At 40.8% G+C, this 12,968-nt stretch overlaps 2 protein-coding genes across 3 annotated transcripts; both read left to right on the top strand.

Moving 5' to 3' along the window:
• The first annotated feature begins 953 nt into the window (after window positions 1-953).
• LOC133018487 (retinol-binding protein 2-like) lies at window positions 954-2,649 on the top strand. Its single transcript, XM_061084856.1, has 4 exons — window positions 954-1,089; window positions 1,491-1,669; window positions 2,188-2,289; window positions 2,479-2,649. Exons 1-4 carry the CDS (start codon window positions 1,017-1,019, stop codon window positions 2,530-2,532), a joined length of 408 nt encoding a protein of 135 aa, XP_060940839.1. The 5' UTR covers window positions 954-1,016; the 3' UTR covers window positions 2,533-2,649.
• Window positions 2,650-4,351: 1,702 nt separating this feature from the next.
• Window positions 4,352-11,880, top strand: copb2 (COPI coat complex subunit beta 2). Of its 2 annotated transcripts, none has more exons than XM_061084854.1 (22): window positions 4,352-4,447; window positions 4,879-5,016; window positions 5,140-5,226; window positions 5,454-5,580; window positions 5,700-5,848; window positions 5,960-6,106; window positions 6,252-6,351; window positions 6,464-6,606; window positions 7,271-7,470; window positions 7,598-7,708; window positions 7,801-7,889; window positions 7,976-8,082; window positions 8,198-8,341; window positions 8,542-8,672; window positions 8,815-9,022; window positions 9,177-9,287; window positions 9,420-9,634; window positions 9,742-9,880; window positions 10,047-10,184; window positions 10,267-10,338; window positions 10,487-10,696; window positions 11,407-11,880. In XM_061084854.1, the coding sequence occupies exons 1-22, from the start codon at window positions 4,445-4,447 to the stop codon at window positions 11,500-11,502; spliced, it is 2,865 nt and encodes a 954-aa protein (XP_060940837.1). In that variant the 5' UTR covers window positions 4,352-4,444; the 3' UTR covers window positions 11,503-11,880. The 2 variants fall into 2 exon arrangements, with proteins under 2 accessions (XP_060940837.1, XP_060940836.1); XM_061084853.1 differs by having other exon boundaries at window positions 10,481-10,696.
• Window positions 11,881-12,968: the final 1,088 nt, after the last annotated feature.

Genomic DNA, 12,968 nt, shown 5'->3' with positions numbered 1-12,968 from the left:
CAATCCTTAGACGCCCTTTGTGCTGACTCAACACAACTTAGAAGCTGTTGAGTCTTATATATGTATTGTACAAACTGGCTAATGTGTACAACTTCAGGCAGGGTTGTGTCTTCACTTTGTCGTCCCTACAGGCAAGATACCCTACAGGTGTATTGTCACCCTGCTGGAAACAAATGCAAACACAACCCCAGGCCCATTCAGTGAAGATAGTCTAATGATAAATAAACAGGCTTACATGTAGATGCGTGGACAAGCTGGCGGGCAGGTATACAGGCAGGTAAACATCCAGGCAGTTAAAATGCAAAATACAAATAGACACAAAAGGTTAATTTGGTCTATTAGTGTTCTTAGGTAGAATCAAGAGGCACTTGTTTATTCTGTTGTGTTGATTCTTTGTTGTCGCTAGAAGTTCAGATGCACTTGTCCAATACCAAGTCATTTTCTGACGGGTGACTTTTACTTTAACCGGAGTCACTTTCAAGTAAGATATCTGTACTTTTACTCAAGTATGGCTTTCAAGTACTTTATACACCACTTTTTTTAAGAATGTTATGTCGCATACGTAGACAGCATAAACAGGCAGTTGTGAGAGGAAACCAGACCCGGCCATTTATAGTCTCCCTGCCAGTCCTACAGAAGGGAATAACTGGACAAACACATGACGTCTGAGCATCACAGAATAGCCTGTCAGCGCCGAAATCCAATGTACAGTTCAAAATCATTAAAAGAAACACATTAACATCATGATTCCTTTAAGTTTTTGTGTCCGTGTTTGTCTCCCCCCCCCCCCCCCCCAAAAGCTGTAAACCTAGGGGAAACACTGTAACCCCTCCCTCACCTAATGATAAATAATAACCCCTGCCAATCTTCTTCAAGCTATAAACTCACTTATCAATAGTCCTCTGCCCTCCCCCCCGACTCTATCTTGCATAAAAGCAGCACAACGTAGACCTTCCCTCTCTTTGCACTAAGTCTAAAGTCTACACACCCGCACAGCACTGTCACCAGCTGCCACCATGCCAGCAGACTTCAGTGGGAAATGGATACTGGAAACCAGTGACAAATTTGAGGAGTATTTGAAAGTACTAAGTAAGAAACTTTTTTAATTGTAACAGGTTTCATTTGTCGTCTGTGTTATGCGGTGACGTGAAGTTCCAGGGTGATGAGAGAGGTTGAACAAGCTGCACGAGTAACAAAGTCATCCAATTTCATGCTCTCTCAATCTTTCTGCAGCGCTCCTGTTCTCTTGTTCCCATCTACCCTGGAGTTAATGCGCTTTCACTACAGATTCGTGTTGAGTTCAACTGTTGTATTATTCAACTATTCAACTATTTTTCTCATGGACATAAATCAAGAAAGAGTGTCCTCTACTTAACACTGAACGCAGACGTCAGCGAAAAGCTCTGAATTGAATTATTTCTCTGTTCCTTTATTTCATGCGGAGTGATGTGTCTGTTCTGAATAAGCACGTCTCTCTCCTCTGACCCCAGACATCGACTTTGCCACAAGGAAAATCGCCATCTCCCTGTCTCAGACCAAAGTGATCACCCAGGATGGAGACAAGATGGACTTCAAAACACTGAGCACCTTCAGGAATTATGAGCTGGCCTTCACTGTGGGGGTGGAGTTTGACGAGCACACCAAGGGACTCGACAACAGGAACATCAAGGTGGGCTGACCTTGCATGTCAGGAGACCTTGACGCGTCAAGAGACGGTGATAGTGTATCTATTATTCAGAATTCACCCCTTGTTGTTTATGTGTTAACAACAGCAGTGCTATCTAGGTGTGTCCAGGGTGCGATGTTTCTGTGGCGTATGTGTAACATCAGAGATAAAAAAAAAAGTTGAACCACCAACCTTCTGGTTTGTGGAAGACCTGCTGTAACTCCTGATTCACCCAGTGCTGGGTAAAGAAATGGATTAATGACATAGGAGGTAGTGGGGAAAATGTAAGCGCTGTGTTTTTACATTCCTTAAAAAATTCAATTCAATGTAAGACATGGTGATTCACTGAAGGTGTAAATTCAACTACTACAGACCTGTGAGAAGCCACACTGACACGTTCAGTATATGGTGAGTGGTCAACGTAATCAGTGAGGTGGAATCAGGCAGCTTTAGTCACAGGTGTACTTATGAACATGTCAAATCAAAAACCCATTCATACAGATTCATATGTCGTCTTGTAGTGTCTGGTAAACTGGGACGGTGACAAGCTGGTGTGCAGCCAGAAAGGAGAGAAGGCAAACCGAAGTTGGAAGCACTGGATAGAGGGAGAAAAACTTTACCTGGTGGGTTGACAGTATTGGTCCTGGTAATCACAACCAGAACATGGAATTGATAAAGAATAATAATAATATATTGGATTACTAGGGTGTGTTGTACAGCAGAATGTGATTTTTAACACTTTCAATGCAATTTATTCTACGAATCCCTCGGCTACATCTCATTAACAGATTCATTTTCCTCTCTGCTGACAGGAGCTGACGTGTGAAGATGTAGTTTGTCTTCAGGTGTTCAAGAGAAAAGAATAAAATATGTGCAAATGTCTGTTTTTGTTTTGATTTGCTTGGTTAATTTAGTCTCTGCATGGTCCTCAGTGACCTGTTTCCCACATTTGAACAAAATGAATAAAGGCAGTTTTCAGACAACATGCTGTGTTGTGTGTGAATGGGGGCAGGGGGGGGGGACACCTGCTGTGAATCCACTTTTACTTCAGGTGTTCATCATCAGGAAAAGCAAAGGGACTTTTTGACTAGTGTGTCCAGGCACAAAGAGGCTGCAAGGAAGTCAAGAATCACATCACACCACTATATTTCAAATCACTTGTAATTGACATGATTTAGCATTCTTCTTCATGGGAGATCATACTCGCCACCTGCTGGACAAAAAAGGTACTATCCTGGAAGTGAGGTGGAAGTCAGTAGAGCTCAACAGGTTCATCTCTGATCCATGCAAGCTTCCTTCTACCAAGTTTTGTGGTTATTGGTCAAGTAGTTTATTACATGTTGACTGACAAATCAGAGGTGAAAACATAACCTCCTTAGCAGAGGTAATAAAACCTCCACACATTTATAAAAGTAGAATAAAATGTTTCTATAATATCTAAATAGTTGATGGGTAATTTTCTTATCAATTAAAAGCTCATTTCCCCCTGCTACTTAGTCTATAGGGTTTTTATATTGTTTTTTATTTACATTGTATATATTGGTTTATTTTTGTCGTGCACTGGTTACTGGTTGTACATCAAATTGCCCTTGAAGGATAATAAAGATTTTCTTTTATGGACAGCTTAGTTAATCACAAGCTGCACAAAACAAGCAAGAGCGGAACAGGAACCCAGCAGCCAGCAGGGGGCAGCCTCAGGACATCACATGGAAACAAGTAGCAGCAGAATGTGATTCTTGTAAGACGTCAGAAGACAAGTTTGGAAACTACTGGGTTATTCTCTAACAATAGGTTTTTAAAGCATGTTAAATACTCCAGTATCTAAAATCCAAAAATATAAAAGTAGCTTTTAAGTAAGGTAGTAAAGTAGAAAATATTTTTCTGAAGTGTGTATAAAAAGCAGCACACACACGATAATTTGTCCAACTTCTTAGTGTTCTTAGTTCCTCACAGTAGTCAGCAGGTGTTTTAGCCTAGTGGGTAGAGTGGTCGTTCTTCAACACGAAGGTTGCGGGTTTGATCCCCAATCTTTCTTATCTTCGTGCCGGCAATATACTGAACTCTTAAAATTGGCAGGATTTCAATCACCTATTAATTGCAAAATATATTACACTTTGTAAATTTAAATTAATTAAATATAAAAAAAGAAAATTAAATTAAATTAATAAGTAGTAGGCTTCTGCGCAGGATATGCGCAGTAGGTTTCTGCGCAGGATGTGCAATGGGCTTCTCCGCAGGATGTGCGCAATGGGCCTATGCGCAGTTTTTTTTTAAATTTAATTTAATTTTTTTATTTAATTTAATTTAAAAAAAATTGTTAATATATATCTTTGGTGCACAGCAACATTAAGCTGCTTTCCCAGTTTGTGCATCTTCACTTCGTTTGGTTTTGTTGTTGCTTCAAGTTTCTCTGTGTGTGTCTTTGTGTTTGTGCATCTCTCTGGACTTGCAGTCAGCAGCCTTGTGTCTCTTTCAGGTGGAGATGAGGGGGGCCCTGCCTCTTTCGGCCCCTGACTCTTTGGGCCCCTGGACGTCTCCCACAGGCCTGTCCGGTTGTCCATCGATGACAGAGACACACTGGTCAGCCTTTGATTCGTCCATGCAGCAGCTCAAAGACAAACAGCAGCTCCATGTCACGTCATCACTTCCTCAGCGCAGCTCACGCGAGATTACGTTCCAGGAAGTTCCACGTCAGTGTCCCTGTTCACTGGAATCGCAACATTAAGAGACCGACCGCTACATTTATTTGATTTTATAGCGACAACACGGGGATACAATATGGTAGGACACCTTTAAAATCACTTCATATCTGATATTGTTTCCGTAAGAGTCTTGTGAGTCTCCTGGTTTCTTTTAAAATGACTGTGACACATTGTCAAATAATAATACACTGTCGTTATTAGCTAAGCGGCTAGTTAGCTTGTGGCTAACGGCTGCTAACATGTCTAAACTTTGCTGTTTGTAGACTTGAATTCCTGCCCTGACATTTGTATTGAGTCCGCTTTCTAATGTTTCAATTGTACGAGTTACAATTATGGAGAGAGCAATTAAATGTATCCGGCCCTTTAATCGCATGCTAGCAGCTACCATTCCTGGTATTTACGTGGACGTCAGAGTGGTTTTAATCCAACAAATCATCAAAGACTTAGCTACACTTTTGCCGAGAATATGAACAATGTACGAAGAGACCCTGACAACCTCCATGTTTTCAGCCTCTGAGGCTGGACATCAAGCGGCGGCTGACAGCCAGGTCAGACCGGGTGAAGAGTGTGGACCTCCACCCCACCGAGCCATGGATGCTGGCCAGTCTCTACAACGGCAGCGTCTGTGTGTGGAACCACGAAACACAGGTATGTCCACCAGGCTCTGACCCTCTTATCCTGGGTAATATGGGGAGAATGATGTCTAAAAGTCATTGATTGAATATCTGAATATAAAGTCAGAGATGAAGTCTGACATTTTTTCCACCCCAGACTCTCGTGAAGACTTTCGAAGTGTGTGACCTTCCTGTCAGAGCTTCTAAGTTTGTGGCAAGGAAGAACTGGGTCATCACAGGAGCGGTGAGTTGTGTCCATGAATCTACTGGTATACTTGAATAAACTGAGAGAGTGTGATATTGAACTTATTTGATTTGGTGTGGTTTAAGTGCAGTAAAATATTGAGCCATGGTTTCCCATAGCCGAGGGGGACTTAACATCACATCGTTTATGCTTCAACTTAACATCTGATCAAGATAATTAACATTTCATTTTCAGTCGGTATTGAATTTTTTTCCTTCCTCAAACAGGATGACATGCAGATCCGTGTGTTCAACTACAACACCTTGGAACGGGTCCACATGTTTGAGGCCCACTCTGACTACATCCGTTGCATCGCTGTCCATCCGGCCCAGCCATACATCCTTACCAGCAGTGGTAAGCTAGTGAATTTGTGATGACAAAATTGGTGGTGCACTGAACTCCCCTCTACCTTGTGTATCAAATGTACATATAGTTAATCACTAATGAATGAATGCCTTTCTATGTTTGCACAGATGACATGTTGATCAAGCTGTGGGACTGGGAGAAGAAGTGGTCCTGCAGTCAGGTGTTTGAGGGCCACACGCACTATGTCATGCAGATTGTTATAAACCCCAAGGATAATAACCAATTTGCCAGTGCCTCCCTGGACAGGACCATTAAGGTAGCAACCACCTGCTGTTGTTAATTTGAATGTACAGTGCTGCAGCTTCTTCAGAAATGGTCTCTGAAACACATTCAGTGATTCTCTGTCATGTCCACTGGATTATTTTAGGTGTGGCAGCTTGGTTCTTCATCTCCCAATTTCACTTTGGAGGGCCATGAGAAAGGAGTCAATTGTATTGATTACTACAGTGGAGGAGACAAGCCCTACCTCATCTCAGGGGCTGATGATCGCCAAGTCAAGATCTGGGACTACCAGGTTAGAAAACATTATGATTCCCCCTTGGTGTTTTTCATTTACTTCTTTCTCTGGAAAAGTCAGTAGCCTACAGAACACTGATCATAGAGCCTTAGCATTTTGCCCTCATATTAAAGTTTCAACTGTCTTCCTCTGTGTGTGGTAGAACAAGACCTGTGTTCAAACTCTAGAGGGCCACGCCCAGAACGTCTCCTGTGTCAGCTTCCACCCCGAGCTGCCCATCATCATCACTGGATCAGAGGATGGTGAGGAGGAATACCACTTGTTCTCACTCTGCGCACAAACATCACATCACTTCATCTCTTTCTTGATCTTACTGATATTTGCTTTGTGTAACGTTACCTCTTCATTCTGTAGGTACGGTGCGTATCTGGCACTCGAGCACTTACCGTCTGGAGAGTACACTGAACTATGGCATGGAGAGAGTGTGGTGTGTAAGTGGCCTCAGGGGCTCCAACAACGTGGCGCTGGGCTACGACGAAGGCAGCATCATTATTAAGGTGAGCAGAGGAAGGAGTCATTTTTAAAAAGTCCTTTTGATTTTAAATTATTAAAGGCACTATGAGAAGCGTGTAATCAAAATAAAGGAGCTCTACTTAAACTTTTTACATTCAAAATGCTAAATATGGAGGAAAAACATACATAAATACTTTTAGGTTTTGTACACAATTCAACTATATATGGGTAGTTGACAAATAAGGGTGAAACAGTATTTTTTTAATAAAGTTCTAATGAGGATACAGTTTTATGAGATTATAATTTTCAAATGCTGAATTTTTTTAAACTGCTAGTGTTCGGTGGATTTTTTGTATAATTTCATCCTTGTGAGTCATTGCTATACAAGACTGACCTTACCTATTATGCTAACTGAAGAATAACACAGTTTAACCTTAATATGTTTAATTACCTATTCACCTATGTTACGGTCACACCGCAGGACATTTTGCGTATTCACCTTAAAATATAATCAAAACATAACAGATATTTCATACAAAATCATAAGTTTAAAACAAAGTACCATAATATGCATCACATCCATGTGTTGTTTAAGTGGTTAAATGCATCTAAATAAACATTCACACTTAATTACAGAAAAATCATGCGTCATGTCATCCACCCATATAGTATAGCCAATTCAAACAATCTTATTCTTCTGCTTTGCAGGTGGGTCGTGAGGAGCCAGCCATGTCCATGGACACAAATGGCAAAATCATCTGGGCCAAACACAGTGAAATACAGCAGGCAAATCTGAAGGCAATGGGTGAGGCTGAAATCAAGGATGGAGAAAGGCTGCCACTAGCTGTGAAAGACATGGGCAGTTGTGAGATTTACCCTCAAACCATCCAGCATAACCCTAATGGAAGGTACACAGACAGAGAAAAACACAGACACAAGCCTCCAAATATTTGTCCTCGGCAGACAGATAAATGATGGATATACAATAAGATTTCTATCAGAGGTCACTCATTTATCAACTTGTGTGTACACCAGGTTCGTTGTGGTTTGCGGAGATGGAGAGTACATCATTTACACAGCCATGGCTTTGAGGAACAAGAGCTTCGGATCAGCTCAGGAGTTTGCCTGGGCTCACGACTCCTCCGAGTAAGTACGCATATAGAAAAGAGATACTTCCCTGCTCTTTATCTTTCTGCCAGAGAGTTGAGAACTAACTGCAACACCTTTTTTAATTACAGGTATGCCATCAGAGAAAGCAACAGTGTCGTCAAACTCTTCAAAAATTTCAAGGAGAAAAAATCTTTTAAGCCTGACTTTGGAGCGGAAGGTAATGAGGACACTGATGTGAGGTGGGATTCGGGTTTTGGAAGTCGACAGTTTTCCTCACCAAGTGTGTGAATGTGTTTACTTCAGGGATCTATGGAGGCTTCTTGCTTGGGGTGAGGTCAGTGAATGGCCTGGCCTTTTACGACTGGGAGAACACAGAGCTTGTCCGCCGCATTGAGATCCAGCCTAAACACGTAAGATAGGCTTCTCAATTGATAAATGTCCATCATTGTTTTTCTTGACAGGCTTTTTACTTTGTCTGATTCACATCTTCTCTACATACTTTCGTCTTTTTCATAATTCATTCAGATCTTCTGGTCAGACTCTGGTGAGCTGGTTTGCATTGCTACAGAGGAGTCCTTCTTCATCCTGCGTTATCTGGCTGATAAAGTAGCTTCCTCTCATGAGAACAATGAAGGAGTGACTGAGGATGGTATTGAAGATGCCTTTGAGGTGGGTGTGTGGATGTGTGCACATCCTTTATTAGGAGTACATTTCTGTATTTGTGTGCTAAAATGTTCAGTTATCTAGCATATCGTAGTGTCAGTTTGGTGCTATTTATTTACTAAGATGGAATGTTTTCTTCACTTTACTTTCCATACTTACCTTTTCAATTGATTTTTAATCTGTTTGTCCCTGTTGTCTCTTTTCAGGTCCAAGGAGAGATCCAGGAGATTGTGAAGACTGGTCTCTGGGTCGGAGACTGCTTCATCTACACCAGCTCTGTGAACAGACTAAACTACTATGTTGGAGGAGAGATTGTCACAATTGCTCATCTGGACAGGTAATTAAACAGAGAGATTTATCTTGAATTTGAATTTAAGCTCTTGATTATTTCTCGCAAAGTCTGATAAAAGCTTGCTTTCTTCTAAATGTCAACCCGATTGCTGTGTATCTATTAAACCTGCTGCCCTCTTTACCTGCAGAACCATGTACTTACTGGGTTACATACCCAAAGATGATCGTCTGTACCTCGGAGACAAGGAGCTCAATATTGTCAGTTACTCCCTGCTGGTCTCCGTCCTCGAGTATCAGACTGCTGTAATGAGGAGGGACTTTGGGATGGCTGACAAGGTGTTGCCCACAATTCCAAAAGAGCAGCGGACCAGGGTGGCCCATTTCCTGGAGAAACAGGTTAGGAAAAAAACAGCGCTTTATTTTTCATTCAATTTTTCTATAAGTTTAATTAAGCAAAGATGCAGTTTTTTTTGTAATCAACTCTGCAAAAAGATTGAATATTTTATCTGATGATACATTATGATAATGACTATAATCTGTGTCTTTGCAGGGTTTCAAGCAGCAGGCACTGGCTGTGTCCACAGACTCAGAGCACAGGTTTGAGCTGGCCTTGCAGCTGGGAGAGTTGAAGATTGCTTATCAGCTGGCTGTGGAGGCAGAGGTAAGATCATGCTAGCTTTTTTTTTTCAAATCACATGTTTCATAATTTAGAAACATTGCCATACAATTCACAAAATCTCTCAAAGATTTTCTGTGTTAAACACATTTCTCATATTTGTCCTTTCTTCTGCAGTCGGAGCAGAAATGGAAGCAGCTAGCAGAGCTTGCTATCAGCAAGTGTCAATTCAGCCTGGCCCAGGAGTGTCTGCACCACGCCCAGGATTACGGTGGCCTGCTCCTCCTTGCCACAGCCTCTGGTAACGCCACAATGGTGGGCAAGCTGGCTGAGGGGGCAGAGAGGGACGGGAAGAACAATGTGGCCTTCATGACCTACTTCTTGCAGGGGAAGTGAGTATAGAATGTTTGGGACTTCAAGCTAGTGACACTAGCGAACAAAATTAGTGAAAGGGATCAGTCATGACGACTGTTAATTTTTCTCTATCTTCTTTTCTCAGACTGGATCAGTGTTTGGAGCTTCTGATCAAGACCAACCGACTACCTGAGGCTGCCTTCCTGGCTCGCACATACCTGCCCAGCCAGGTGTCCCGTGTGGTGAAATTGTGGAGGGAGAACCTGGCGAAGGTCAACCAGAAGGTCAGTCCTGTTGTTGAGGTCATAGTTTACCAGAAACAATATTGCTGCAGCAAGAGTTGTTTACTGAAGAAAAATCTAGAAAAACTATCTATCAATGTAGATGCTGGAGAGTTATTTGTGCATATTGTTCTTGACCATGACACATTGTACTAAATCTCCGTTGCAGGCGGCTGAATCACTAGCAGACCCTACAGAGTATGAAAATCTGTTCCCCGGATTGAAAGAAGCCTTTGCAGCCGAGTATTATCTGAGAGAGACCTGCTTGGGCACCTCCAGGCCTGCAACGGACTATCCTCTTGTCACAGTGAGTTGTATGACTTAAAAAGTGACAAAAAGGTGTTAATATTTCTATAGTTTGTCAATCGTCTCTTCCTTGTGTTTTTCAGCCCAATGAAGACAGGAACATTCTTGAGGAGGCTGTAGGATACGAGCCCAAAGGAATCTTCATTCCTACAAAGGTTTGTTAACAGTTTTCAACATTTCTGTTGACCCGCATATCAGTTTCAGGCTTAGCTTTGCTTACATGCTGTATAGGTCATACGTTTGTATAGAATCTATAGGAAGAAATTCATACATTCATTAGCTGCCTGATTCTGTCAGACACAGGATCCTGAGAAGAAGGAGGAGGAGAAAGAGGAGAAGAAGGATGAGGAGGAAGACGAAGAGGAAGAGGAGAAATTACTATCCTCAATGGCAGAATTTTCTGTTGCTGCAGCAGCAGCAGCACCTGAGGTCACTTTTCAACCTGAGTCTGCTGATACCACAGCAGTGGAGGAACAGGAGGAAGAAATACCTGAATTTTCACTCAAAGACAAGGTTGGTTTTTATCTTTTCTTTTTTTTTTTTTTTTTTTTGTGATCAAATTTTTTTATTGAGATTTGAAGAACAACAATCATCATCATTCAGCAGCGCATAAATAAAGTAATTACAGTATAAAAACATAAGTATACCCATGTACTCACACACACAGATACACACATACACGCCGGATAATAATAAAATGAAGACATAAAAATAAAATAGAACGATATAACTGAAGATAAATATATAGGAAAAATTAAGTGCAATACATAAAAGGAAAAAGGTGCCATTGAAGTGTAACCTAGTTAGATCTATCAAATGGTTAGATTCCGTCCACAATTTACAGTACACAGTAAAACATAAACAGGCAATATAAACCAAAGAAAAGAAAGGAAAACAGGACCGGAGGGGGGGGGGGGGGGGTTATCTTTTCTTAAGACATTTGTCTGCTGGGTGCTCAGTGCCACTTGCTCACCTGGTAGCATTAGCTGGTGTTATCTCTCGATTATATATATTTTTTAAATTGTACTTTACATTTTTTTTTGGAGCTAAATGGTTATTACAATTGTTTAAAGGACCTGACATTTGTTTTTAAATTTTGTGATATTCCCTTTATGTTGACGTTTATGAATTGGTGATTGTGTTATTCCGAAGTTATATTTTCAAATAAAATTGGGACACTTAAGTTGGTAATAATTGTCCTTTTTGCACCTTTTTCAACATAGATTCTGGACGAGCTGGAAGTGGACCTTGACAACATGGAGCTGGATGACATCGACACCACAGACGTTAACCTTGATGATGACTTCCTAGATGATTAAGACCTGCTACCACTCTGCTCCTCAGCACACTTGAGAGTTTATTTAAAAAAAGAAAGAGACCAAACCCCCTCTCCCCACTTTTTTGTATTTGTATGTAATATTATTATACTGAAGTGACAGGATTTCAGTAGATTATGACAACGATGATGATGATGATGATGAAGATATTAGTCATATTTTATTCTCGGATGAAAAGCAGACAGATCATAATGTCTTTTTCTGGAGCACCATTTTCTACCCCATTCATTGATTGTTCCAGTCACTTTCACTGACTATTCATTGAGTGATATGTTATATTTACTCTTCGCCTTTGTGTTGTCTGTATTGGCAAATCAAATTACATTCAGTCCAATAAACTGCAGATTCTGTACATATTGACATTTGACTTTGTAGTATTTCATACTTGGGGTTGAACAAGAAGTGATGCTCCAGTATCAAGGTTTCACCATTTTCTCCCGAAAATTTCAAAACATTCTACGTCAGAGGACAATAATAATAATAAATTGTAAATGTTAGAAAAATTCCCAGTTTCTGATTGTGAAGGATAACAGACACAGGTTACAGCTATTGCACGCCACAAAATAATACAAGTGCAGCTGATGAAGTTGTGGAAGACTGTCCTATTCAGGTCTGCCTACACTAAATGCAACACAAACATTGTTATGGAATATCTTGTGTTTGTCTTTGTGACAACACAGTCTTAATGTTCGATGAGATGGAAGTTAACACTGGACAATGTAAAAATCTACAGTCTGTTTCATTCTATCTTTCTATCCATCTACTGTACCTATCTGAATGTCATGTCTTTGTAAAGCACTTTGGAAAACATATGTTGTTGTTTATTGAAGCATTCTGGGACTTGACATTACAAGTCCTATGAGATGAACCTTTTTTCCACCTCATGCACATGAAATGTGTGTTATGATAATGAGTGGGTGCAGATTTGAGGGGTGTTAAAACATTACCCCAGATCATCCTAAAGGTTTTCCTTATCAAGAACACTTATTTCAATTTTGATGTGTACACCGTTGTGGCCCTGAGGTGCAGAACACAACAGCAAATAAAACAAAATGACGAGGAGAATGGTACATAATTAAACAACAGCTAATCTGTAATCGCAACAGCAAAACACAAAGGCATTAACATCTAAGAAAAGAATAGTCATTGCTTTTGAAAAGGCTTGTCACTGATTGGATGGAAAGATTGTCCATGTTTTAAACAGGAAGATTTTGATTTTTTAGTGATTTCTTAAATTTTGGGATTTGCTGTGAGATATGTGTTTTTAAATTTGTCGTTGTATTAATAATTTAATTAAATAGTAGGGATCTGCACACATCCTAATTTTAGGGGTTCAGTATCTTGCTAAGGACACTTCAGCATAAAGATGGGAAAGAGTGGGTATAGAACCCACACCCGTGTTGGTGGAGAAGGAGCACTCTACCGCCTAGGCCACACCGCTAGCTCAT

Source organism: Limanda limanda, chromosome 13 (assembly GCF_963576545.1).
Source record: "Limanda limanda chromosome 13, fLimLim1.1, whole genome shotgun sequence".
Taxonomy (NCBI): domain Eukaryota; kingdom Metazoa; phylum Chordata; class Actinopteri; order Pleuronectiformes; family Pleuronectidae; genus Limanda; species Limanda limanda.
This window is presented reverse-complemented; position numbering and strand designations above follow the sequence as displayed.

Bases quoted from the DNA above. Each gene is read 5' to 3' on its own strand.
- LOC133018487 (XM_061084856.1), top strand. From the start codon at position 1,017: ATGCCAGCAGACTTCAGTGGGAAATGGATACTGGAAACCAGTGACAAA. The intron at 1,670-2,187 runs GTGGGCTGACCT...GTCGTCTTGTAG, and splicing joins TCGACAACAGGAACATCAAG to TGTCTGGTAAACTGGGACGG. The intron at 2,290-2,478 runs GTGGGTTGACAG...CTCTGCTGACAG, and splicing joins AGGGAGAAAAACTTTACCTG to GAGCTGACGTGTGAAGATGT.
- copb2 (XM_061084853.1), top strand. The intron at 8,673-8,814 runs GTAATTAAACAG...CTTTACCTGCAG, and splicing joins ACAATTGCTCATCTGGACAG to AACCATGTACTTACTGGGTT. The intron at 10,185-10,266 runs GTGAGTTGTATG...TGTGTTTTTCAG, and splicing joins CGGACTATCCTCTTGTCACA to CCCAATGAAGACAGGAACAT.